The 24,848-nt window shown below is 32.3% G+C and overlaps 3 protein-coding genes and 1 pseudogene across 3 annotated transcripts; 1 reads left to right on the top strand and 3 right to left on the bottom strand.

Moving 5' to 3' along the window:
• Positions 1-129: 129 nt before the first annotated feature.
• LOC140807828 (transcription initiation factor TFIID subunit 4b-like) lies at positions 130-7,014 on the bottom strand (annotated as a pseudogene).
• A 1,357-nt stretch (positions 7,015-8,371) lies between these two features.
• On the top strand, positions 8,372-9,967 carry LOC140806902 (uncharacterized). The gene is made up of 3 exons (XM_073163432.1): positions 8,372-8,473; positions 8,795-8,856; positions 9,661-9,967. The coding sequence occupies exons 1-3, from the start codon at positions 8,374-8,376 to the stop codon at positions 9,856-9,858; spliced, it is 360 nt and encodes a 119-aa protein (XP_073019533.1). The 5' UTR covers positions 8,372-8,373; the 3' UTR covers positions 9,859-9,967.
• An 869-nt stretch (positions 9,968-10,836) lies between these two features.
• On the bottom strand, positions 10,837-11,686 carry LOC140806901 (LOB domain-containing protein 37-like). Its single transcript, XM_073163431.1, has 2 exons — positions 11,389-11,686; positions 10,837-11,297 (listed from the first exon to the last, which is right to left on the bottom strand). Exons 1-2 carry the CDS (start codon positions 11,570-11,572, stop codon positions 10,921-10,923), a joined length of 561 nt encoding a protein of 186 aa, XP_073019532.1. The 5' UTR covers positions 11,573-11,686; the 3' UTR covers positions 10,837-10,920.
• A 4,860-nt stretch (positions 11,687-16,546) lies between these two features.
• Positions 16,547-17,718, bottom strand: LOC140808168 (zinc finger protein ZAT10). Its single transcript, XM_073165216.1, has one exon. It carries the CDS (start codon positions 17,530-17,532, stop codon positions 16,753-16,755), a length of 780 nt encoding a protein of 259 aa, XP_073021317.1. The 5' UTR covers positions 17,533-17,718; the 3' UTR covers positions 16,547-16,752.
• Positions 17,719-24,848: the final 7,130 nt, after the last annotated feature.

Here is a 24,848-nt window from a genome sequence, read left to right as displayed (position 1 = left end):
TATATAGTAAAAGATCTAGATAGTGTAAAAGACTTCTTCTATATGGGGTAGGGGTTCATTTGTAAATCATTCAACTTGAACAAAATAATTGAACAATTTATTCTCCACTAAATCAAATGTTGTGATATTTTAAATCAAAAAAAGCAACGCTCTTCGGTATTTATTGGTATAAAATTTGAAAAGCACAATCCTCTTCCCCCATTTTCTCACCCAATAGAAATTATATGCTCCACAGTTTCTTTCAGTCAAATGTCATGTCTACTTTTCAAATAATGACAATGCTTCATATAAATAGCAATCCAATCTTCCTCTCTCAATCTTTGAAAACTTGAGGTATAGGAGTTTTTCCAAACTCAAGCAGAGATGATTTTGGGATTGAAAAAGAAAAAAATACTTCTCCTCACCAAAAACCATAACAAATATCAGGATTCCATAAATATTCTTCTCAGATTTACGGACATGCAAATCACATGCGATCCCAGACATTGACAAAACATATATACAAGTAGATAAAACAACATAGTGATTGAAAGGGAAATTTCTCAAGAAAAAGAAGAGGTATAGGCTCTTTCCCAAAATTCTTTATGGAGCCAACATACCAGGAGTGTTTAAAGCAGGTGAACGATCTCGTTTGTCAGCTTCTTGACTTTCCCTGGTGTTTCTCGTGGATGTGGGTAAAGGCTTTCTTGCCACATCTTTACCAGCTTGGGAACCAGAGAGAGTTTCAGTTCCTCCCAGTTTCTGCTTGGCCTCAATCATTAACTGCCATTTTGAAAGCACGTCGCCAACTCCAGTAGCAGCACGAACAGCAACATTTGCAGCTGTAGTACGCATCTTATCATCTTCATCCTTGTTAGCCTGCGGATAATAGAAATAGAAAACTTAGAAATATATCAGGAATTTCAAACATTAGGAGAAAAAATAATTCTCAGTACCTTCGCTGATCTTGTACGGCTTTCATCCTTTTCCTTATCACCATCGACACTAGAATCACTCTCAGTCTGCATTCCACATAATAAGAAAGACATTCACTCAGTTTCTACTAAATAAAAGCGCAAAATCCACATAGAATTGCTAAAAAGTGTTCTAGAAGCTTACTTCATTCAGTTTCTGAGATTTTTTTGTTTCTGCCTGTTTTTTCTCCCATTCTTCACGAGCTTTATGGTTGATAGTCGTGATTTTTTGCAGAACGTCTGAGGTGACGACAGTTCTGTGCCTTAACTTCTCCATGTCAACTGAAATTTTTTAATTTGATAAAGGAAAGCCTTCACACAAAAAATGCTAAAAGAAGAAAAAAATTAGCAAAGCAAATAAAAGAGAAGTACGAAAATAAACATGTTTTGACAGTCTGATGAGATTAGCTATAATGCCGCGCATTCTCTCTTCCACACACTAAGTGTACAACATTCAACAAGAAATAAATAAATAAATAAATAAATAAAGTCTGACGAAGCTTTCGTAAAAATGCAGTAATGGAGAATTCGATTTTACCAAGGACAAGCACCGCTCTACGTCACTGTTCATATTCTTCAAACCAGATTTTTCCACTGCCAGAGAGCAGACAACACAAAAATTCTAATATTTACGAGGCGAAGTGGGATGCAGAATAAGATGTAAAAAAGATAATCCAAGCAAAGATGGTTCGTATAGAAATAGTACTTATTTCTGCCACTAGCTTCTGAAGTGGAATCTTATGCAAAATCAGCCTTTCTTCCTCTTCTTGAACAACTCGCCGAGATGCTTCTGAAGGCCGACCGTCTTCATTGGAGCCAGAAAAAAGTTGTTCTTCTTCCTCCTATTCATGCATTTAGTTGATAAGAAAAACGAATCAATGGTTATACACAAATACAAGTAACAATGGAGTGGATGAAAAACATAAATATTTTCCAAACATAGCGTGAAGGAGTTACCCTGAGATTAACCCCGCTAACTGCAGTAACATCATTGAGTTGTTCAATGCTTTGATCCAAAAAGGCTCCAGCCACCTTTTGCTTCTTACTGCTGAATATTTTACAATTAAGCACTACATATGCTGAAGTTTTTTATTTTCAAGATTTCCTGATATGCATCAATAAATGATTTTACCTTGATGGAGGAGAAGAACCAGGAGCTTCAATTTGCTTCTTCTGGCCAACCAGAGGCTTTTTAAGGGGAGGCTTGAAGTTTCCAGGTCCAATGGAAGCGGTCAAGGAAGACATCCGAGACTCTTAGAATTAGAAAGGGGATACAAAAAGAGAGAAAGCGGTAAAAGCTAATATAATAACAGTCGTGATATCTTAGAGATAAAAGTTATAATAAGAAAAAACTATTTGCCTGAGCAATAAAATTTCCGAGGAAGAAAGAAATCCAATAAGCAGAAAAGTAAGATGAGGACATAGGCAATCAATTCAGCAGCTGAGTGTATCAGGCAAGCCAAGCGAAAAAATTTAACAAGTACAGCCAGTCTAAGCAAAAATCTCACTGGAACTTCTCGGCTAGCAAATTGTTGTATAAAAAAAATTCTAAAGCTTAATTTATTTTCTAGAAACTCGAAGATTTCCGAGTATAGAAATAAATCATGATTTCTTCAGCTGTAGCGCTCTACGAGGTCAGGTGAACTTATTGCAGTACAAGTTACATGGTCCCTCTCCATGGACCACTTGCCAATAATCCTATGATTCAACATTCGTGTCACATATTTTTTATTTCGCCTGAATCGAGGAGGAGAACAACAAGGATTAAACTAAAAACTCTAAGCCTCAACAAGATAGAGCAGTTTGGCAAAAGCCTCTTGACTTGATGGCATGTCCTCTCCTATTTTTGGGAGAGGTGGTAGGTTCTAGTCCCTCACCTCCAATGTATATATCATAAAAACAACACAGAGCATGAGATTCATAGTATGAAGAATAAAATATAATAAAAATAACCTTCAGTTTTTCCATTAAATGAACAATGAAGAATTATGCAACCCACATGTAACTATCGTACTTTAGACAGAAAGGATCAATATTGGTTGCAAGCACTATTTTTACAAAGTAAAATAAAGACCTCTGGAGGTAAGGATAGATTACCAATAAACTAAAAGTGTTCTATGAGAAATTACATTTATTTCTCTCTGTCTTTTTTTTCTACATATGGTGGAATAACAAAAGCTAACACGCGACAAGAGGCTAAATAAATTGAAATTTTAAAACAAGTTGATAACCACAGAAAAAGTAAATTAACTGAAATGCGATTACACCTTGAAAAATTGCTCAATAAATAACAATAAATGCTATGCTTTTACTACGGCATACGCACATGGTTCAATATAGTGATTAACAACAGTCAAGATAAGAAAGGTTTTAAATGTCGACCACTCACACATAGCAATTATCCAAATGTTAAATCAGTTAGATTTTCATGTTAATATTACTTCTTTGCTTCACATGCATCAGACCGACTGCCAAAGCAAGAATTCTTTACGCAAATCGATATATATGCACGCATAAACCTGGTCTGAAAGCCAAACAACAAGAGTATGACAGAGAAACTAGACATCCACATACTATTAAAAGTCGCAAAATATTATGCTCATCAAGCTGTAATAAATGAGGATATCAAGCTTGTAATTACCATGTTTTGCGTAGAAGACAAATTTGATAACCCCAGTGAGGAATTCGGCTGGGCTTTGGGTTGTAGTTCACTTGATTGATCAACAGGTTCTTACTTCGCATATGGCATTGACGATGAAACGCCAGGGGACGATGCCCATTCGGCTAGATTCTGTGGAAGTTCAGCGTCGCTGGTCATTTGAGTCAGTCTTCTTGCCTGCATTTTCTTAGGATCGCTAAAAGAAGATGGCCTCTCAAACTTGGACATGTTCGTCACATTTGTATTCTGGATTGTTGGCCCCAAGTAATTAGATATTATATTCGGATGAGCTGAAGCCTGCCTTATTTGTGAATCATGAAGCTGTGGTCGCATAGATGTTGAAGAGCTAAAATTTGTAGCAGAAAAGGCTGAATAATTACTCCCAGAAGTTCCAAATGTGGGAAAAGATGTTTGTGAGAAGTGTGAATGCTGCTGCTTATCAAGTCCCTGTATTGGAAACACATGATGCTTATTCTACTGACTAAAAGCACTCAAACTTGAAGTTCACGATAGAATTACTTGTAATCCTTGTGAATCAGCTTGACTTTCCACCACGTTCGATTTAACTGTATTACTATCAGCCATTGGATTTCTTAAATCTGTCAGCATTTGTGCTGCAAATAAAAAAAAAGAGGCGTTTTGTCAGCAGAAAATCATTAAGGTTTATGAAACAGTTGATGCACAAGTTAAGTTTCATTAAAGAAGGCACCACTCGATGACCCTTGCAATTGCCGTCCTCCGGCTGAAGGCTGTAACTGATGCGGATTAGGGGTTGTCTGCAAGTTCTTGGCAGCCTGAATTCCATACCCTCAACTTAAACCTAAACTCAACTAACAGATTTTCAAACTAGAAACATAAGTTCATCGAACATTATACTGTCACATACCTGAGTCTGTAATTTATACACAGCCATCTTTAACATCTGATCCCCGACAAGACTTCTCATTTGTCGGACAAAACTATCTTTAGAGATCTCGTTTTTCTGGTAAAACATACACCATTGCTATATGATATCAATGAAAATTGTGAAAATTTTATAAACTTAAGGTAAACATTCTTAAAGGGCTATTGTTTAAGAAGTGAAAAAATCTGATAACCACCCTAAGCTTGAAGTAGAGAGTCTGAAGTTGCATGGCTCTGTCCTTGTCCAGTTGTGGCTGTATAATAGGAAGCAACATGCCAAAAGGAACTTGTTTGTTCAACTTGACCGAGGTACCAGGCTGTTGATTACTACTTGTCAGTGACTGTTGATTACTTATACCCGAGGTTGTTGCCTGTTGGCTGTTCAACCCAGTTTCCAGAGCATGCTGATTCATTGTAGCCATGGTCTGTCCATTACTGATTCCAATATTAGATGTTTGTTGATTTCCTTTTCCGGTAGAAAAGGGTTGAAGATCATTTGATTCTGGAGCTAAGGGCACTTGATTATTTGACCCCATTGCATTGGACTGTGGACTATTCACAGTTTGTAATCTGTACAACTCTGATTCCCTTTCTGAGTATGACTCATTGTCAGGTCCCTGGATATCGACAGGATTTTTTCCAGAAGTTATCACACCAATAGGTCGGGATGCAGGTAGAGTGTTCTGGTCATCTTGTGTTTGAGGAGAGCGATCGACGGATAGCAAAGGAAAGATTTTAAACTCGTGGGTCGAGTCGTCTTCTTTTGTGTCGCTTTTAAAATCAGACCCATCCTGTAGTAACTCCAATTGAGTTTGATGCCGAACCTTTGGCTCCATAGTCAAGATATCTTTCCCACTTTGAAAATTAATGTCTCCATCATGGCTAGATGTTTGCCACTGCTGAAGAAATTGACTTTCCGTATGACTGATTTCCTGAGACAAGGCTTCTGCACTTTGAATTGCATGCATTAGGGAATACAGTGTATCAAGACATGTTGAGAATCTAAAAACGAAATTGGTGGTAGGGCATCTGAAATAAGCATCAACGGTACTGTTAGATGTTAACTAGATTTTGGCCATTGTTATGAATGAGCCAGTCCTAAAAGCTTTCCCATTCCTACAACATGGTATCTCATGGGCAGGGCCGAGTTGGTTCCTTACTAGTTTCAAATTGTAAAAGTACTTTTTTCCCAAAAATGTAAGTTGCACCCAATACACATTAAATCTCCGAGCTCTAGACAAAATCACAGGTCAGCGAGCGAGCATATCCATCATATTCGAAAATATACCATCAAAAATGACAAGGCAAAGAACCTGAAATTCCACTGGCAATTCACTAAGTACAGGACCTGCCGCAAAATCAATACTAAAGAGCCAAAAAAGAAAACGATTACCGCTATTGGAATCAGAAGGCTGATGTGATGTAGAAGCATTGCCGCCTTCAATGTCTCTGTTCAATTCAGCTGTGAATGCATCCACGTCAGCCCCAGAATGCATTGTTTCGTCCTAGGAAACCGTCCAAGAATGAAATCGAAATAAGAAAACAAATAACAAAAAAAAAGCTCTCGAATGCTTGAAAACTCCAAGATCAAAGCATGATTGGACAAAGCAGTAAAAAGGAAAGAAAATCGAGCAGACAAATGGTGGGAAACCTCTTCTTCTTCAAGGAGTTTCATAATATTAGGATCCATCAAAATCAGCTCCTACTGTTTTGGTGTTTTCCTGAGAAAGATGAAACGGAAGTAAACAATTAAGGGCTGCGTTCTAAGACAATCTCCAACCCACTGCACTACATTCTGCACTATATTTTGCACTATAATAGTATAACACTAAATTCATCTCCAATCTATCTACACTACATTCTACACTAAAAAAAAATATTCTCAAAATATTCTTATAATATTAATTTTAATTCAATAATAACTATTTATAATTTCATTACACAATTATACATAATAAATATAATTATATTATTTCATTATTTATTAGAAAATTGATTTAAAAAAATAGAATTATACAATCTATTTAATTTTTAAAAAAAAATTTAAAAAATTTAAATTATTATTTATGTTTCAAGAATAAATTATTTTAAAAATTTAAAAATAAAAATATTAATTATATAATTAATATATAATAGAATATTAAATATTTATAATTATTAAAAAACAAAAAAAAATTAAAAAAAAAATAAATAGATGTGGCGCAGCACTTTGTGCTGCGCCACATCTAGAGTTGCATTTAGTGCAACTCTAGTCCAGCACCATTTTTGGTGCTGGATTGGAGTTAAAATCCTTGCTCCATGCTCCACAATGGAGCAACTCCATTGTGGAGCAAGGGTTGGAGATGGTCTAAGATTATGAGAGAGGACGACATAACATAAAGATCAATACTTGAAAATTAACTGAATTTTTATGTCTTCGATGCACTGGGAGAATTGAGGAACACAAAAACGACGGCAGTGAGCTGGAATATAAGATAGAAAAGGGGTTTTTAATTAAATGTAATAAACCTTTCAAAAATAAATAAATAAATGTATTTAATAAAAACTATTTAAAAATTTATGACAATCCGAGCTTTGGTTGCTCCAATTTTACCAAGAACCGAGGTTTTTAGCTTTTCCGTCTTTTCTTTTTCTTTTTACCGATTCAAATAATAAAATGTAAGAAAAATGGAGAACAAAAAATCTTAGAATCCGAGAATTGAATTTGGTAGACTTTATTAAATTCAAGTAAAATATTATTTTCATTTTATATTTTTAGTAGTTTATGGATCGAATTTTGAATTTTGTAGTTTACGAAATTTAATAATTATATTTATAGTAAAAATAGGAGCCAATCACCCATTAATATTATTCAGTATATGCAAACATTTGGTACTTATATACACATATGTGTGTGTGTGTGTGTGGCTAATATAAATTATGTTAATTCGGTAAATTAGTGCGACCAATTATGTGTGTGTGTGTGTGTGATTTCTTTGTTTATCATGCCAAACTATGTATATCAGGAATTGTGACAGTGGTTTCATTCTTATTAAAAAAATTAGCTATGAAGGCAACAACAGTACATAATTGTAATAGATTGTCGTGTGTGAGGTTGAGATCATTTTCTCTAAAATGTCACCATTAATTTCTCAACATGCATGCGATATTATGAGTACTCACACTCAAGAAATACATATGCGGCTCGAGAGTCTGTTTCGATCTATACTCGAGTAGAGTTGAACTCTCGACGAAAAATAATTTGACTGCAATCCGAGCTTTGCTGAAGAAAATTTCATGCTATATCACACGTGTTTATAGGGAAGGGAATCAAGGCATGAATCATTTGGTTAGCTCGTAAGGCTTATATTCATAAAGTTTTTTATAATATCATAATATTTTGAGCTGTATAAAACTAAATAGATTTGATTTACCCTATTTACATTGTAAAAAGTCATAGTTGTATCTCTCCGGCGGAGGTTCGAGTTAGTCTCACTCTTTTTTTAATTTATATACCATTAGCAACGTCGAATATTAGCCTTTAATGGGGCAAAGTACTGTTTGTGGTTCACAGAATTAGCAAATTAATCTTCGAATCCTGGATATAAAAGGGCTCGCATTCCCAAAGCGTGAGCTAGCTGCTGCAGATGCATTCATTTCTATCCATTTTCTGCAGCAAGAAACAAAATTTAAATGCATTTAATTGCAATGTCCATCTCACAACCCAACAGCAATCAAGTGTGCTGCGTTGATAAAATTAAAAACCACACCATCTTCATCATGACTCATCATTTTTCCATTAAATACCATCTCAAAACTTTATGATTATATATATATATATATATATACAATCGTTTGTTTTGACCAGCAGTATCAATCATGAAGGGTTCTGGATTCATATCAATGTTTTTGTTGTTGGTGGTGATTGGAACTGCTGCTTTTGGTTACGCCAGTAAAGGGAGTACCTCCTCAAATTCTGGTAAATTTTTCTGTTCATTTGTGCAAATTAAGGAGAGTCGTGTTCTGTTATCTAGTACTGTACTAAAAAATTTGTAAGGGGGTTGATTTGATATTGCTGGTTATGTAACTTAGGTCGATTTTGATGGAGGAAAGGTCAATAATCGATCTTTTTCCCGTTCTTGATTTTTGTGAAAGCATATAATATTTATATATATATATACACACACACACAGATACATTTCTTATCTGCATGAGAAGTTATAAGGTAATTTCTTAATTTCAAGATTCCCTTAATTATTGATTGAGTAAATTGCATGTTAGTGACGATGATTAATTGCAGGTGTGACTTGGATGAGCAATGAGAAAGCAGTGGCATCTCCTTTCAAATTTAGAAAACTTAAGGTACACTGTGTTCTTTCCCACACTAATAAATTTCGGATAATTACCATCTCAAATATCTATCTTAATTATCTTGAATTACGGTAAAAATCTATCTATATCTGGAGCCACTTTGGCCCAGTTTTATCGCTGAAAAAAAGAAGGAAAATTGGTTTAAAAAAATGTTACTTATATTAGTTTTATATCCCGAATTCCGAAAATTTTGCTATATGTGCATATAAAAAGGATAATTTAATTGGTAATTATATGGTGTGCACTTATAAAACATAAATATTCTTACTTTATGACTAACTATTTCATCATTAAAATTAAGAGAATTTTCAATGTAAAAAAATATTCGGTAGTGCAGATGTAAATAGTATCTTCAAAGCAAAACAATATTTGAATTTTTTTACGCTACGCATCGAGAGGTTTTATAAATTTTAAAATAATATTTTTTATCTTTTATTTAATGTACGTAGGAAAAATTTAAAATTTCATGCTGCATGGCCTTTTTAAATATATATCTTTTATTTAATGTCGGAAATTTTGAATATTATATATATATATATATATATATATATATATATATATAGACACACTAAAACTGAAAATCGAAATAAGAAGAAGATAGATTTCTCTTTTTAACGTAATATCTTAGAAAAGAAGAAAAAAGTGTATCCTGAGTTTGAGGTTCTTAATCCAGACCGTGTTGAATTACTATGCTCGGAAATGTGCAACTTAGAACTCTATAAAACATCACATGTTTTACGTACAACTGCTAATATGTATTATTAATATTTTCCTTTCTCATCAACCAATCTACAGGATGAAATGGATCCTTGGGTCTCAAATGATGCCAGCGAAATCAACTTGGAAGATTATCGTCGTATCGATCCAGTTCCGAGTTCGAAGGCTTCCATTCGACCTGGACCGGTCCAGCATGGTACCCCGTTGATGCCATACATCCCCAAACCAGAACCTTCTCCTCCTCCCTCTCAACTCAAGCATGGTGGGCATCCTTAGCTCATCACTTTCATCACTTTCATAACATGAACTTGGTTATTATTAATTACCCTTCAAGGAATAAATAAAGTTGTACTGACATTACACATAATTTCGTATCTTTTTATGTCGTGTTATTGTCATCATATACGTGCATGTTATATATATATATTATATATATATATATATATATATATATATATATATATATATAATATACAGAATTTAATAAACCCTATTTGGTAGTAGCGTGAAATAAAATTCTGAATTTGTCGTACAGAATATTGTATTTGTGAAAACACAGGTAAGTCATGGATTCTCTAATAGGCATATTAGTCATCAGTATTTTGAAAGTTTAACAGACGTCTATTCATGAGTAGGTCTCATGTGAGACCGTCTCACGGATCATAATCTGTGAGACGGGTCAACCCGACTCATATTCAAAATAAAAAATAATACTCTTAGCATAAAAAGTAATACCTTTTCATGGATTATCCAAATAAAGATCCGTCTCACATAATACGACCCGTGAGACCATCTTACACAAGTTTTTGCCTTTTTTTGGATACAATGTTCGATTCGAATTGAATAGAAGTTAAAAGGCAAGTTACCACTTTAAGCAAATAGAAGATAGTAATTCGTGAATATTATAAAGTACCTTTTGAATCCATTGAAGTAAAATGGCTAAAAATCAAAGATGATATAGAGTTAGATTCCTCTTAGATTTAGTATGTGATTTGTAAAATATACTCCATATTTATAAGCCTAAATTTCTTTGAAATTTAGTATGTATAAAAATATAATCCATAGACCATATATATAAGCTAAAATTAAATTCGTGCATATATTTTCCATTAAAGAATATAATCTAAAATATGGAGAAAAAGGTTAATAAAAACAATTTTTTTTTGGCTCAAAAGGATATGGTGACGTTGATCCCACTGCTGGTTGAGGAATAAAACATTATTTACCCATTTAATCACCAAAAAAGTCAAAATAGGAGGCCCCGATAAACTCTCCTTATTACATTTAATTAAGCTCAGTCTCCAAAAAGTTAAATTAGTACATTTAATTCTGTTATCATTATGCAAAAAGGTTGAGTAGCTTTGGCTCTTTGTTACCAACCTTCTTCTTAACCTTATCTCTTCCTATGTCCGGTGATATTTCGGATAGTCCGGACCCGAACGATGCCGTGTTCTCCCCGCCGCCACCCCATGGTGGATATTCCGTGATGGCGATGCCGTTGGTTCCATGCACTAGGAGCTTAGCACCTAATTGATCTTCGTCAGCTTTCGAAGGCAGGATTCCGGCGGGCAACGGCCTCAGAGATCCGCCGGAGAGAACTGTCTCCACTGCCGCCTGGCAGATGTTCCAATTCCCGGTGGACAACAGCCCCACCGCCCCGTTCACTGGGTTCACGGAACGCCCACATGCCTCAAACAGCAGAGATTGAAACAGAGCTGTTTCAACAAGAGGAGGTTTCGAAAACTTTTAAGAACACAGATACACAATAAATAGTACGATCATCCATCGGAATCAATATGTACTCACCGGGTCTACGGTGTTGAGGGACGGCGGAGATGAAGGACATGAGGTCGCTGCGGCCGAAGAATTTTGAAACGAAGAGGGTTGCGTTGGCTTGGGCTTGTGGGGTTTCGATCCAATCCAAACACGGCTTTAGTATGCATTGGTCGCTGCAACCTCTCCTCAGAACTCTGCAGCCATTGCAGCTCATCTTGTGAGGGAATGAGAATCTTGGTTTCCGCTTAATCTTTTCGTTTTCCTCCGAGATTTCTTGAACTCAGAGGAAAACAAGAACAGAGAGAGTAAAAGGAGTGAATTTTGGAGTTCATTATAAGACACTAAAATATGAGTAGGGTTCAAGTTTAAAAGTAACCCTGGTTGGGTTAAGATATAGGGCGTGTTTGGGGTTGACGCCTCTGGCTTTGAGGTTATAGGAAATTAAAAGAGCATTTTATTTCGAAAATGTTGGTCATATCATATACTCTGTCAGATATATGTACAAGATATAAAAATTTATTAAAATAATTTTTTATATTTGTTATTGAAGAAGCATATATGGCCATATGGGCATTAAAAATACCAAAATTACAACTTCTTCTTTACCAAGTAGTACTGCTTTCCATGGTTGTTGAATGCATAAGCAGTGGAATGAAGCAAACATGAGATTTGAATTGGTTTTTCAACACTATAATGAACCGAACAAGATGTGGCTGCATGGTGTAAGTAATGTATATTTTTAAGAAATTGAAGTACTGAATATTTAATAAATGCGAAACAGGAAAAAAAAAAAACTATGAGCTTTTGTGATAATTAATAATCTTTGTACTCTATCTATAAATCTATAATGACTATAAATCAGCTAGACTCACAAAATATGTAGATTTAAAAATTTTGTTTGAATATTTTTCAAGTCAGTTTATTCTAAATTGGCATGAATATTATAATTTTTAGCTAGATATTTCTTAAATGGTAAAACACATAATTAAAAAAAAACGAGCAAAAACCAGTTTCCACACTAATGACCAATCTTATTAAAATCAAGACTTTATTCCAATTAAGTGAACGAATTCTTTCTGGCAGCCAAGCATGAATAATGAACGATCATTCTCTCATTTGAAGCAATAACTTTAAACTATAGTTTTTACATCTCAATAATTCTACTATTAGTTAAAATAGTATTATTTATTTATTTATTTATTTTTGATATATTTGGTAATTCGAGATGAATATTGCGACAGGAAATGAATGAAGAAGCCAAACGCAGTCCTTGTTAGTAAAGTTGGTGGAGGATGTGATGCGATGTGATGGGAAGAGAATATCTTGTTCCAAACTATGGGTTCGAGCGGCTCCGTGTTTCCGCGGCTTTTCAGAAATGGGAGACTGATTCTCCACCCTTGGATTTTTATATTTTGTCTTCTTTTGTTTTTTGTTGCTTTCCACGTACACACTCCATTATGTTAATTCAAACATTTTCCATCCTCCAATTCTTGGGTCGTTGACTTATTTTCCCGACTTTTTACCTTCGATTTTCCCACCTTTTGATTTTCATTTTGAGAAATTATAAATTATATTAATAAATTTTAGGTTTTTCCCCATCTACCCTTTTGATTTTTCATTTTGAGAAATTAAAAATTATACTAATAAGTTTTAGGTTTTCCCCCATCCCCCTCCTACGCTCAATTTTATATATATTTGTAATGTGACACACGCTAAGTGTATATGATATTATATATAAATATTATTTATTGTTTATGTATAATATATTTTTATTTCGAATATTTTTTAAAAATATAAGAAAATTTGATTAGATATATTAATGCATTGTTTGGTGTGCATGATAAGGGGGGATTGATTGTTAATCCTTCACTTATCATGTGTTTGGTGTGCATGATTAAGATTGTGATAGGCCCGTTCAGCCCGCACCCAGCCCGCACTATATACATTATTATCCTCATGTGGGTGATTATATAATCCTTTGGGAGATAAGGGATTATGTTTGATTAATTTAAATTTTTCTTTAATATTCTAAAGTTTAAAATAATTATAGATTCAAAAAATTTAATAATATTTAAATATAATTTTTAATTTGACTAATATTATAAATAATTTAATTATTATTGATCATATTTTTTATTATTATATTATTTTTAACTGTAATATTATAATTTTTATTAACTATTTTTATTATTCAAATTTATATTAATATTTTAATTATCACAATAAATGCATATTTATATTATTATCAAAATTTAATTATTTTTTATAATATTAATCGGTTTTTTAGTTTTTTTTTTCGAAAATTGGAATTAATGAAAATTTAATAATTAATATAATATTTAAAATTTATTTATAATTTTTTAAATCAATTAATTCTAGATATTTTATTTATTTATTCAATCATTTTAAGAATATATTACTAACTAATATATGATGAGGGCATTTTAGTAAATAATTAACAAAAATAATCAAGCAAGTTAAACTCATGTCAAACATCATATAATTTATCATGATATATTGTGTATCTTTACTTTTTATTTTATAATCACTATTATTATATATCATTTACTTATCCTATCACACGATTCAAACGGTACCTAAAAGTATAAGTATACAAAATGAAATCTTTATTTATATTAAACGTGGTGATAGATCATAGGGGATTACTTTAATGATCTCACACTTTGTAGTATAAATAAATAAGATAGAGAATATATATATTATATTTGTATACATGGCAAAAACTTGTGTGAGACGGTCTCACGGGTCTTATTTATGAAACAGATCTATTATCTGGGTCACCCATGAAAATATCACTTTTTATGCTAAGAGTATTACTTTTTATTGTGAATATAGATAGAGTTGACCCGTCTCACAGATTATGATCGGTTAGACGGTCTCACATGATACTCACTCTTGTATACATATACGTCAACTCTTTTCTCTACACTTGTTGAGTGAGTCCCATGTGAGACGGGTCAACCCTACTCATATTCACAATAAAAAGTAATACACTTAGCATAAAAAATAATACTTTTTATAGATAACCCAAATAAGAGATCTGTCTCACAAATATGACTTGTGAGACCGTCTCACACAAATTTTTGTCACACTTGTTATATCGATTTTTAACAGAACATATAAAAATTAAATAAATTTTACCAGCAAAAAGATCAGATACGTTCTATTATTGGACCCGATTGTGTGTGTCGACTCTTTTTATATTATATGTTATAATGTCCGGCCCAAGTATTACATTGCTTCGGCCCGTTCTCTCCACCCAGGTTTGTGACTGATCACCACTTCGTTAATCGGCCTAACCATCGATATTTTATTGATATATGTATAATACTAAGAATTCTTGGATCCTGAGTAAGTAGTCATTACAATGTTAGAATATTGTGTCGAAATAAATGTAAATACATTTGGATTATATGTCAAATTCAGATTAATCTATGCTTCACGTGAAATTATTTTCTCGTACCTAAAATCACCACATAATGTACTAAAAATCTAAATGCTGGAATTTGAACACTATGAGAAAAACACTTCAGATGTAATCTAACATAGATTTTTCCGTCAAATCCGAAGTCTTTGGGCTCTAGATCAGCTTAGGAAATGGTTATCCCGTGTACTAAGTCGGACTTTGAAATGTCGACTATATATTAACCGAACTGGCCACTTTTTGTTGGCAGCCGACTTCCTTTAATGTACCGAATTCATTATCAAACCAGTCAATATTTTCATATTGAGGCTAGTCAAATATTGAAATTTTAAAATTAGGCAAGCTACATTAAGAATTAAAGTCATATTAAACCACCATTAGTTTAATTTAGTTGTTCATGGAAGTTGAACGAACCACTTTTTTTACACAAAAACAACTGGGGTATACATTACTTTCTTGAATATAAAATTCTTAAATGTTGAATTTTTAAATAAACCGTGCATCGAATGTCTTTGATTTTTTTTTTTTTTACTGGTGCGACTTGAATTAACCAAAGAAGAAAAATTAGTTTAATGTGTGAGTCGAATTTCAGATCCGATCCCATTCACACCATACTGCAGATATGTACTGAATCTATCTGTCTTAATGATATATATCCGTGAGACCATCTCATATGAGATCAATCTTTAAATTTAAATTGTGTATATATAAATTTAAACTTTATTTACTAAGAAGTATTATTTGGACGGAGAAACCTAAACTACAAGGTGATTGATCAGTTCAATACATTAATTTTATTTGTGACAAAATTAACTTTTTAAACTTATATAAATTAATCCATTTAACTAGAATGCAAATAATATATTTATAATTTTAAATAGATTTTCAGTTTTAACAAACCGTAAATGAAAGTGACCAATAATTACGTATAGCTTTGGATATACATGGTGAAGCTCAGACAACATACGTAAACTAATATGAAACACGTGTGCCAATTACTAGATGGATTCTAAAAACCATACGTGTACGCTTTCTTTTCGGTTTATTTTTCCATTCCAATTTTTTGCACGTCTTCACGTATGTACATTTCTGTGAGAAATTAGTAAATAACATATTGTAAAAGTTAGTATTATATATGAATGATTATCCAACCAAAATTAAAACTATATCATTATATATACCACTGTGCAAATATTTAGATGTATTCAATTTATTTAAAAATATTATTTAGATGCTAATTATTTCTATTTAGTAATTAGTAAGATATGATTCTGGCGGCTGGCTCCGCTTCTGGGAGAAATTCAAAATCTAGAACTTCAAAAACTTATTCATTCAATCTGTTTTCTTTTCTAATTAATAAAAATGCATTTATTTCGGTTATAACATGCATTTAAAATGATAAAAATTAGTTTTATCAATATTTTTTTGTTTTTTCATTTCAAATACTTATTTTTTTATTGTACTCCACTCTCGTTTTTAAACTTGTTTTTCTAATTGAGTTGTGATCCAATGTATTTATTAAACAAAAAATGAAAAATTATTTCATGCTAAATAATAAATATAGATTACAGTTGAGACATCCCATCGAAAAAAATTTACTTTGTAATCTGTCATTATGCTGTTAAGTACTGTTGGCATTATGGATTTTTTTTCTTACAAATTCATAATCAATTTTTTCCTTGCAAACAACGTAATTTTAATATTTCCAACGTGCGGACCGTTAAAAATGCTAATATACTAAAATAAAGAGAAATAACGAAAAACACCTTTACTGAAGTCGGCAATCCAATCCCTCCAATTACAAATAATAATCTGTGACTGAGATCTATTCCAAACTATATTAACACAAACTAAATTTCCAGCCACCGAGAAAAAATAAATAATAATAATAATAAAATGAATTTTCAAAGTAATATCCTAAATTCTGCAGATAAGCTAAGTCCATCCTCTCAAAAGATTTCCATCTTCAGTGGCAGCGATAGACGGGATTTCTTCGCGGGGTGGGGGCTTTCTGCTTCGTCTTCAATCCCGGAGCCGAAACCCGGCCGGAATTCCGGCAAAGCTGGCAAGTTCAAATCGAAGTCCCTGTGAGTAATCGTGGAGCCCACACCTTCCGAAGACGTCACCCCGCTGCTTCCCGCACGAGCGGCGGCGTGGTTGGTTGCCGCACCGCCTTCGTAGTGGCATCGCTTGTGGCCTCCCAAAGCCTGCCCTGTGGGAAAGCGCTTGTGGCAGATCGAGCACTCGTGGGTCTTCCCGCTTCCCGGCGCAGAGTTAGTTGTAGTGGTGGCTGTGGCGGTGGTGGCGGAGGTAGTCGACTGCTCATCCCCACCGCCGAGCTTGCGATGGCTGGCCTTGTGCCCCCCCAAAGCTTGGTAGGACCCAAATGCCTTGTCACATACGGAACAGTTGTAGACCAATTTAACCGGCTGAAGCGGTGGAGGCCGAGTCTGAGGCTGTAAGTGCTTAATAATCTGTGATGTAGTGGCAGAAGTAGAAGTAGAAGTAGAAGTAGAAGCAGTAGATGGTCCGCCGCCACCGCGAGCGAGCATAATGAGACAAAGAGCCAAGTACTCCTCCTCCGTGGGCTCTTGACGTTCGTCGACACTGCGCGGACGCTTGGATCGCTTGCCTTTGGTCCAAGACTCAAGATAGCTTAAACTGGGGTTGCTGTCGAAATGAAACGACTTGTTAGGAGCGGTGGGTGAGTTCAAAGCTTCAAGCGCCATTTCAAGATCGATCTAAAACCTAAACAAGCTTGTTCTTGAATACAAAGAGGGAATTAAATTCTGTTCCGGAGATGAATAACAGAAAGATGAATGAATATATTGAGCAAGAGTTTCTGTTGTATATAAAGAGCATGAGAAAAGGGAAAAGGAGTGGGAAGATGCGTGACAGGTGTGAGGAAAGTAAGACAGTTACACAGCTATGTATCTTTTCGAATACTTCACTTTTTGTCTAAAACAAATATTGCGCGTAAGCTAGCTTTACTTATTTAGCTAATAGCCAAGTGGAAGAAACGTGGAGTTTAGAGTAAGTGAAGTGTGTGGGTAGCCGACTCAGTCCAAGTCAAACCTTCCACGCGCCTCTTTCTAAAATGCTCCACTTGTACAATCGGAATCGAATATTCTATTCTTAAATATATTTTAGGTTTTTTCCTCAAACTTTACCACAAATCCACAATCATTTCTCGACGTTTTTGCAAGAGTTGGATAGAATACTTCTGCAAGTTGTAAAGGCTCAGTTTGTTCTTTGTCCGAGTTCCATAAATATTTTAATTCTTTGTCATTTTGTTTGTGAAGGTAGTTGTACACCTTCCATCTATTTGGGTGCAAAGTGTGCAGATTATTCATTTGTCCATATTCCAGAGAAGAAATATTTGCTCGGCTCGAATAAATCGTCAACTCAACTAGTCCGATCTACCCAATTATCATCATTATTTTTACCACTACTACTGCAATATATATCAAGTTTTCCATATCCATAAAAAAAGAATTCGAATTTCTGCACGTGATATGATCGAAGATTAATCTTATATTCTTATCCGTTAGGTTAAATAGTGTTCAAAAGTACTGAATATAATTGGTTATGGTTCCTTGTACGTAATTACTAGTACATCAGTGACTTATTGAGAGAGCTGGTACGAATTGGGCAACTGCGAAAGAAACTTACATTTTTTTTTAAATGTATATGATATTAGTGATGATAATAAATTATATTTTCTTGAGAATTGGGTGGGGCGGCCATTTATATTGTTAGAAGCAAGTGAGATTAGACGCAACTGCACATAGTCAAGTTTCACGTTTTAAAACACAATCGATGATGTATGACTTCAACTATATAGCTAGCTAGCCAGTATTAATTAATTAATAATCCATTGTGGACTAGTACCTTATTTGTCAATTAGTTGAGTTCCAAATTATATATTTTGGACCGATCGTAGATAGCTAATTGTGCAGTGCCTTTTTCTATTTAACTTTCAATGAACAAGAACTATATTCTAAAAATAAAAAAAAGTTTAGATTTCTACTGTCTTGTCGTGATCGATTTGATGAAACAACTGAGTTACTTGACGAACGAGTTTTGATATATTTTCATGAGGTGTGAAATTAGGAAAATGTTAAGCCTGCTGATCTGTTGTAGATAGCTAAGCAACTTGATGCATTGCTGTGAATGCATGACACTGACGCGTGTCATAAATAACTTAAAAGTAATTATAAATTTGATTTCTTTTCTTTTATTATTATTATTATTATTATTATATATGGGTTTTTGAAGATGCGTGCTGGATAATAAAGGGGGAAGTTATTTAAAAATCCTCAATCATAATATTTCTTTGCATTCACTCCCTACCCACAAAATTGTGGTACTATTTCATACAAAATGTGGTACACTTCATGTGGAAATGTGGTACACTTCATGTGGAAATGTGGTACTAAAAAAGTACCTAGGGACTGAAAACAAAGAAAAAAGGCGGCTGGGGACTGAAGCCAAATTTCCCGTAACATGAGACTGACAATTAATTAATACTTGCACACTTTTAAGTGTGAAAGGTCGGGTAGCTTTAATTAATTATTTACTCACATTAATTTCCGGGAAAAACTGCATGTATATGTATCTATTTATGATTTTTGTCATCAACAAATTTCAATTTTAATCATTTATTCTTATTTTTTGACAATTATAACTATTTCTATTGATAGTGCGGCTCTGAACATGTCATCACAACATTTGCATCACACCGCTGTCACGTTGAAAAAATAACTACATTTGAAAAAATAATGATAGTAGATTTAAACTGAAATTTGATTATGTATCAACAAAAATCACAAACAAGTAAACGAATATATGACAGAAATGCAATGCTTTCCTTTGCCTTTTATTTTTAGAATGCAGTCGATGTTTGAATCTATAATCTATTGAAATTTTAAATCGGTCACAACAAAAATCGAATATAATGAATTCACGCATCATTAGGATTATTACAAAATATGGTATCCCTACTCACAGAAAATAATTTTGTATCTTTATACGTTGCTTTCAAATTTGTGAAATATATTTTGAACTAAAAGGAATATTAAAAATATAAATATGGACTGAGTAAAATTATTTCGGACCTCACAATGAAAGTGAGCTAGTTAATTAATTCTTTGGGATTGGGCCTCTGTTTCAATTTGGTTCCATCAATTCGAGCCCACTTGGAATTGACATTTAACAAGTCTACAAAATTTTGAATGTCATTTCCTAAAGAATAATGCTACTTGTACTACCATATTTGTATAATAATTCTTGTAACACAAAAAATTCAATACAAAATTCTATTTATCAACATCTCATTATAAATTCAATGAAAAATGTCACGGTATAATAATAAAATATCACGATTTAGTTGTTGTAAATATCGTTATACGATATTTTCGTTGTACTTTTAGCATTATTCTTTCTTAAAGCTCAAACTTAACTATCTAAATGGAACATTATTCCTTAATTTCTCCTTATTACATGAATCTTATGAACTTCGACCTCCTCACATGTGAAAAAATATCCTTAATAAAGAAACTTAGCCAAAATGGCAAATATATCCATCAGTCTATAATTTGTACCTTGAAAAAATGAAATTTTGACTTAATTAATTAAGTCCTTTATCGAGTTAGTACCGTGATATAGTGGAATTAATTAAATTGAAAAATGTGCTGCTTGTGGTATGTTTCTTCACGGTTGAAATCCTAAATGTCGGCAGTCAACTTTGCGAAAAAGTGGAAATAATATTAAGAACGAACTTTAGATATATAAAATTTGAAAATGAAAAAATTAAGCATTAATAGTTCAAAGTAATATGTCCAACTTGTGTGTGTGCGTGCGTGTATATATATATATATATATATATATATATATATATATATATATATATATATATATATATATATATATATATATATATATATATATATAAGTCAACTGATAGTTTTTTAAAATTTTAATTTTGGCTGTTTTAGACATGTTACATTTTTTTTAAATCTCGCGCTAATTATGAAATTTAATTAAAATATTATATAAGTCAATGAGAATGGAATTAATTAAGTATTGTATCGATGCATGTATCCTAATGTATGACTTGCAATTGATGTCAATGCACCAAAGTCTATTGAAGACAAATATTGGAAATAAAACATAAGGTCGATGGACCAACAGAGCGACGTGTAGACTAAAATATAATTTAATTTTCTAATTTAATATTTTTAAAAATGTAACTTTTATTTTTCCCAAAATCTACGGAGTTTTATAAATCCAAAATTCAACATATATTTCCACCTAAGCTTTAGTAATTAAAATAAAAATTGTAGATTTTTCACTTTGTCAATAAATATCAGTTACTAGCTAGCTAAAAAAATCAACTACTAGTTACCCTTTAAATATAAATTTTAAAAAACTCTCTACATTTTAGCTTTTAAAAAAAGTTTTGGACGCATTATTAAATGCGTTGAGATTAAGTAATTAATTGATTCATTTATCAACAAATCGTGTGTGTGTATATATAAATAAATGTAATACTTCTCAATTATTGAACAAAGTGACCTTATACCTTAATTATATCGATTCATATTATATAAGATATTAAATATCGTTTGGCTCGTAAATGTAATGATGAAAAATGTATGATATGATGATAATAAATCAGTATATATACGTATAATATTATGATTTATAACTTTCTAACTCTTTGTATAACTTGAGCCAAACATTTAGAAAAAAAAGATATATTACAACTAATTAACACATCATCATCTGTATCAAATAGTGCCTTAATATTACACCTGCTCCTCTAGTTTAGTTAAAAGTGTAACTAGGAAAACTAGCTATTTAGTGTAATTTGTTAACAAAATCAAAGGGAATAAACAAATATATAGCGTACTCTCATTATCATACGCAGGCAACCCTACCCTAGCTCAGCAATTCTAAAGTCATCTCAGCTCACTCAAAAAATTATAAATTTGAGAACCATCTCTATCGTTATTCGAATGTTGAGTAGTTCGTTTATTGCTTTTTTTTTTTTTTAAAAAAATGCTAAACATTTAAATGTTTACACAAGGTAGGAAAGTGACATAAAGTTGTAAATTCACATGGTTGGAATTCAAGCAATGATCTATATATATATATTATTGGATATATCTCCATTGAAATCAATGGCTTCAAGAGAATGATGCGGATGATCAAATTGTGCCTATATTATAAGAATAAATATTTTAAAATCAATTTTACCATATAAGATTTTTTTTGACTTAAGATTTTACCCACTAAAAAATATCTATATATCACCAAAGAGAAAGTTGATAGATTGACGAAATTGCAAAATTATTAATTTAACATAAAAGAATTAAAATGTTTATATTATTTCATATAAAACTGTGTGAATAATATTTGTGGAATAGGAAAAAAAAATAGAGGAAAATGAAGAGAAAATAAAAGAGAAAAAGAGAGGGAAAAAAGTATAAAAAATAAAAAGAGAAGATTTAAAAATAAAAAAAAAATGCCATGTAAGCACAACATTATTTGATGTGCCTACCACCACTGTAGGTGATCCGAGTCCAATTTACACATATCATTATGAATTAAAAGGGTTCATTGGCCGTTAGGTCTATAATTAGTTGAAGGGGATGTACTTACTATATATTAACTAACAAATACTATTTTATAACAACATAACCTGCATTACCTATAAAAAATTATGCTTTCATACATGCTAATATATAATATTATATATTCCCATTATATGTTATTCATGGTATAACCTAATAAAATTTAATTGGTATATATTCATTTAATATTTTTGGCAAACAGCTGTAAATGCATTTCATATAAACAATATGTGTACTGTGTAGATATAGCCTAAAATTTGTCAGAGAAACCATGCGGCTGAGCCAAAGAACTACTTACTGTACGAATGGTGCCATCATGATATTTAAAATTAATTGAATTCGTTTCAATCATTACGGCTTTAATTAAGACTATTATTCAAGCTGGAGAGAACAATTACAATTTTATTATTTTAGTAGACTTCAATAGCAGCACGATTACAAGTTTATGGTTGATATAGACGTGATAGTCGGAATTTGTTGACTCAAATATATATATATATATATATATATATATATATATATATATATATATATATATATATATATATATATATTGATGTTCTAATTTATATTTTAATAGCAATTTCTGGGATACATATGGAGGACTTTATATTTTAACATCTCAAGCATTTAAAAATTATACACACACGCTTATTTAAATATATTATAAAAATTTAAATTTATTAATTTCTTACGCTTGAAAATTTTCAATATGCAGAATATTCACACTGTAGAGTAAATCGACCATCTTCGTCAAATTAATATATAGCCCTCCCCCTAATAAACCGACTATATGTAAAAATTATTCAAACACCAATTTCTTATGAGGTAGTATCTATCTATATGAGAAAGATAATAATTTCAATAGTAATTCTTGTGTGATACGGTTTTAAGGATCTTTATACGTGAGACGATCCAACTCTGCCCATATTTACAAACTCTGTCCATATTTACAATAATAAGTAATACTTTTGGTATAAAAAGTAATACTTTTTCATAAGTAACTCAAATAAAAAACATGTCTAACAAAATTGACTAATGAGAACATCTCACAATTTTTTTTTAATTTCAAAATTCCTCTTAATTCAATCACTAAAATATTTTTTATCACACACTCGATTTAATGAAATTTCATCCATCCCAAAAAATACTCACTTTTCGTAAATTTTTTATTTATTGATAACCAGTACGTGAGATCGTTGTAACGAGACCTACTTACACACACACACACATATATATATATATATATATATATATATATGTGTGTGTGTGTGTGTGTGTGAGTGTGTGAAATTTCACCTTCTAAGTAATTAGCTAGGTGGTTGTGCTTGCAGTACTGTGTGTATCATCGTGTGGTAGTTTGGAGACAAAGATTGGCTGTCCTTATCTATTTCCCATCAAAATTAAAACTTTGTAACCTACTGGTGATATATTCCCCCCGACCCGACAAACGAAAACCCTAAAGATTTAATTAAACCAATCGTGCGAAGCCGGCCACAGCTAGCCCATCCAAGAGAACAATATCTGTTTTTCAGGGTATTTTTATCGCTTCACTGTTTCGAAAACCGAGTAGATTTTATTCCCACTATTCATTTGTAAATTTAACAGCTTCACATTTTGTAGCTGAGATCGTGGAATGGGCGGTGCGCAACTCCATTTTTAAAAGATTGGTAATCTTTAAGGTTACATATATATGTATGTCTTAAATTTGATTAGGGTTGAAGAGAATCAATGCAAGCTAGCGACCTTGGAGTATATTATATTATATATATATTATAAAAGAAACACTATATATATATATATATATATATATATATATATATATATATATATATATATATATATATATATATATATATATAAGTATTGAACAATGCACTATTGCTCATGTTTTCGTTGAAATATATATATTGAAAGTTATTTGTTTAACTTAATGGTAAAAAGTGTGTGTCAGATATAAGATTTGTTTCGGATGTTGTAACGTCTCGTGACAACATGCAACAAAATAATATAACACACAAATAAATAATTTAATTAAAAATAATACATAGATAATTATGCATAAGTGAACATACTCGTTCAATGTCATATGAATAACTAGAAAAGAAAATCGAGTTAACAAAAATAACCAAAACAAAAAATGCAAATCTATGGACTGTATGACTGAAATTCATAGCAACAAAACAATTCTTCAATCAACACTTTGTACGAGTGTTATCTTCAAGTGTCTTCAAAGCATAACTGTATTGAAACAACAATGGTTCGTCTTTGCGAGTTCTCTTTCTTCTCTCGTATCTCGCTCATCTCGCATCACTTCTATGCAGCAATTATTCTTCAATATATATAGACTTGTGTTGATCTTGATAAAATTATTTGAATATCTAACTACGGGATATGGAAAAAAGAAA

Source organism: Primulina eburnea, chromosome 12 (genome assembly GCF_022965805.1).
Source record: "Primulina eburnea isolate SZY01 chromosome 12, ASM2296580v1, whole genome shotgun sequence".
In the NCBI taxonomy this organism is placed as follows: domain Eukaryota; kingdom Viridiplantae; phylum Streptophyta; class Magnoliopsida; order Lamiales; family Gesneriaceae; genus Primulina; species Primulina eburnea.
The sequence above is the reverse complement of the archived record's forward strand: the minus strand, read 5'-3'. Positions and strand labels throughout refer to the sequence as shown.

Bases quoted from the DNA above. Each gene is read 5' to 3' on its own strand.
- LOC140806902 (XM_073163432.1), top strand. From the start codon at position 8,374: ATGAAGGGTTCTGGATTCATATCAATGTTTTTGTTGTTGGTGGTGATT. The intron at 8,474-8,794 runs GTAAATTTTTCT...GATTAATTGCAG, and splicing joins GAGTACCTCCTCAAATTCTG to GTGTGACTTGGATGAGCAAT. The intron at 8,857-9,660 runs GTACACTGTGTT...ACCAATCTACAG, and splicing joins TCAAATTTAGAAAACTTAAG to GATGAAATGGATCCTTGGGT.
- LOC140806901 (XM_073163431.1), bottom strand. From the start codon at position 11,572: ATGAGCTGCAATGGCTGCAGAGTTCTGAGGAGAGGTTGCAGCGACCAA. The intron at 11,298-11,388 runs GTGAGTACATAT...TTGTTGAAACAG, and splicing joins CCCTCAACACCGTAGACCCG to CTCTGTTTCAATCTCTGCTG.
- LOC140808168 (XM_073165216.1), bottom strand. From the start codon at position 17,532: ATGGCGCTTGAAGCTTTGAACTCACCCACCGCTCCTAACAAGTCGTTT.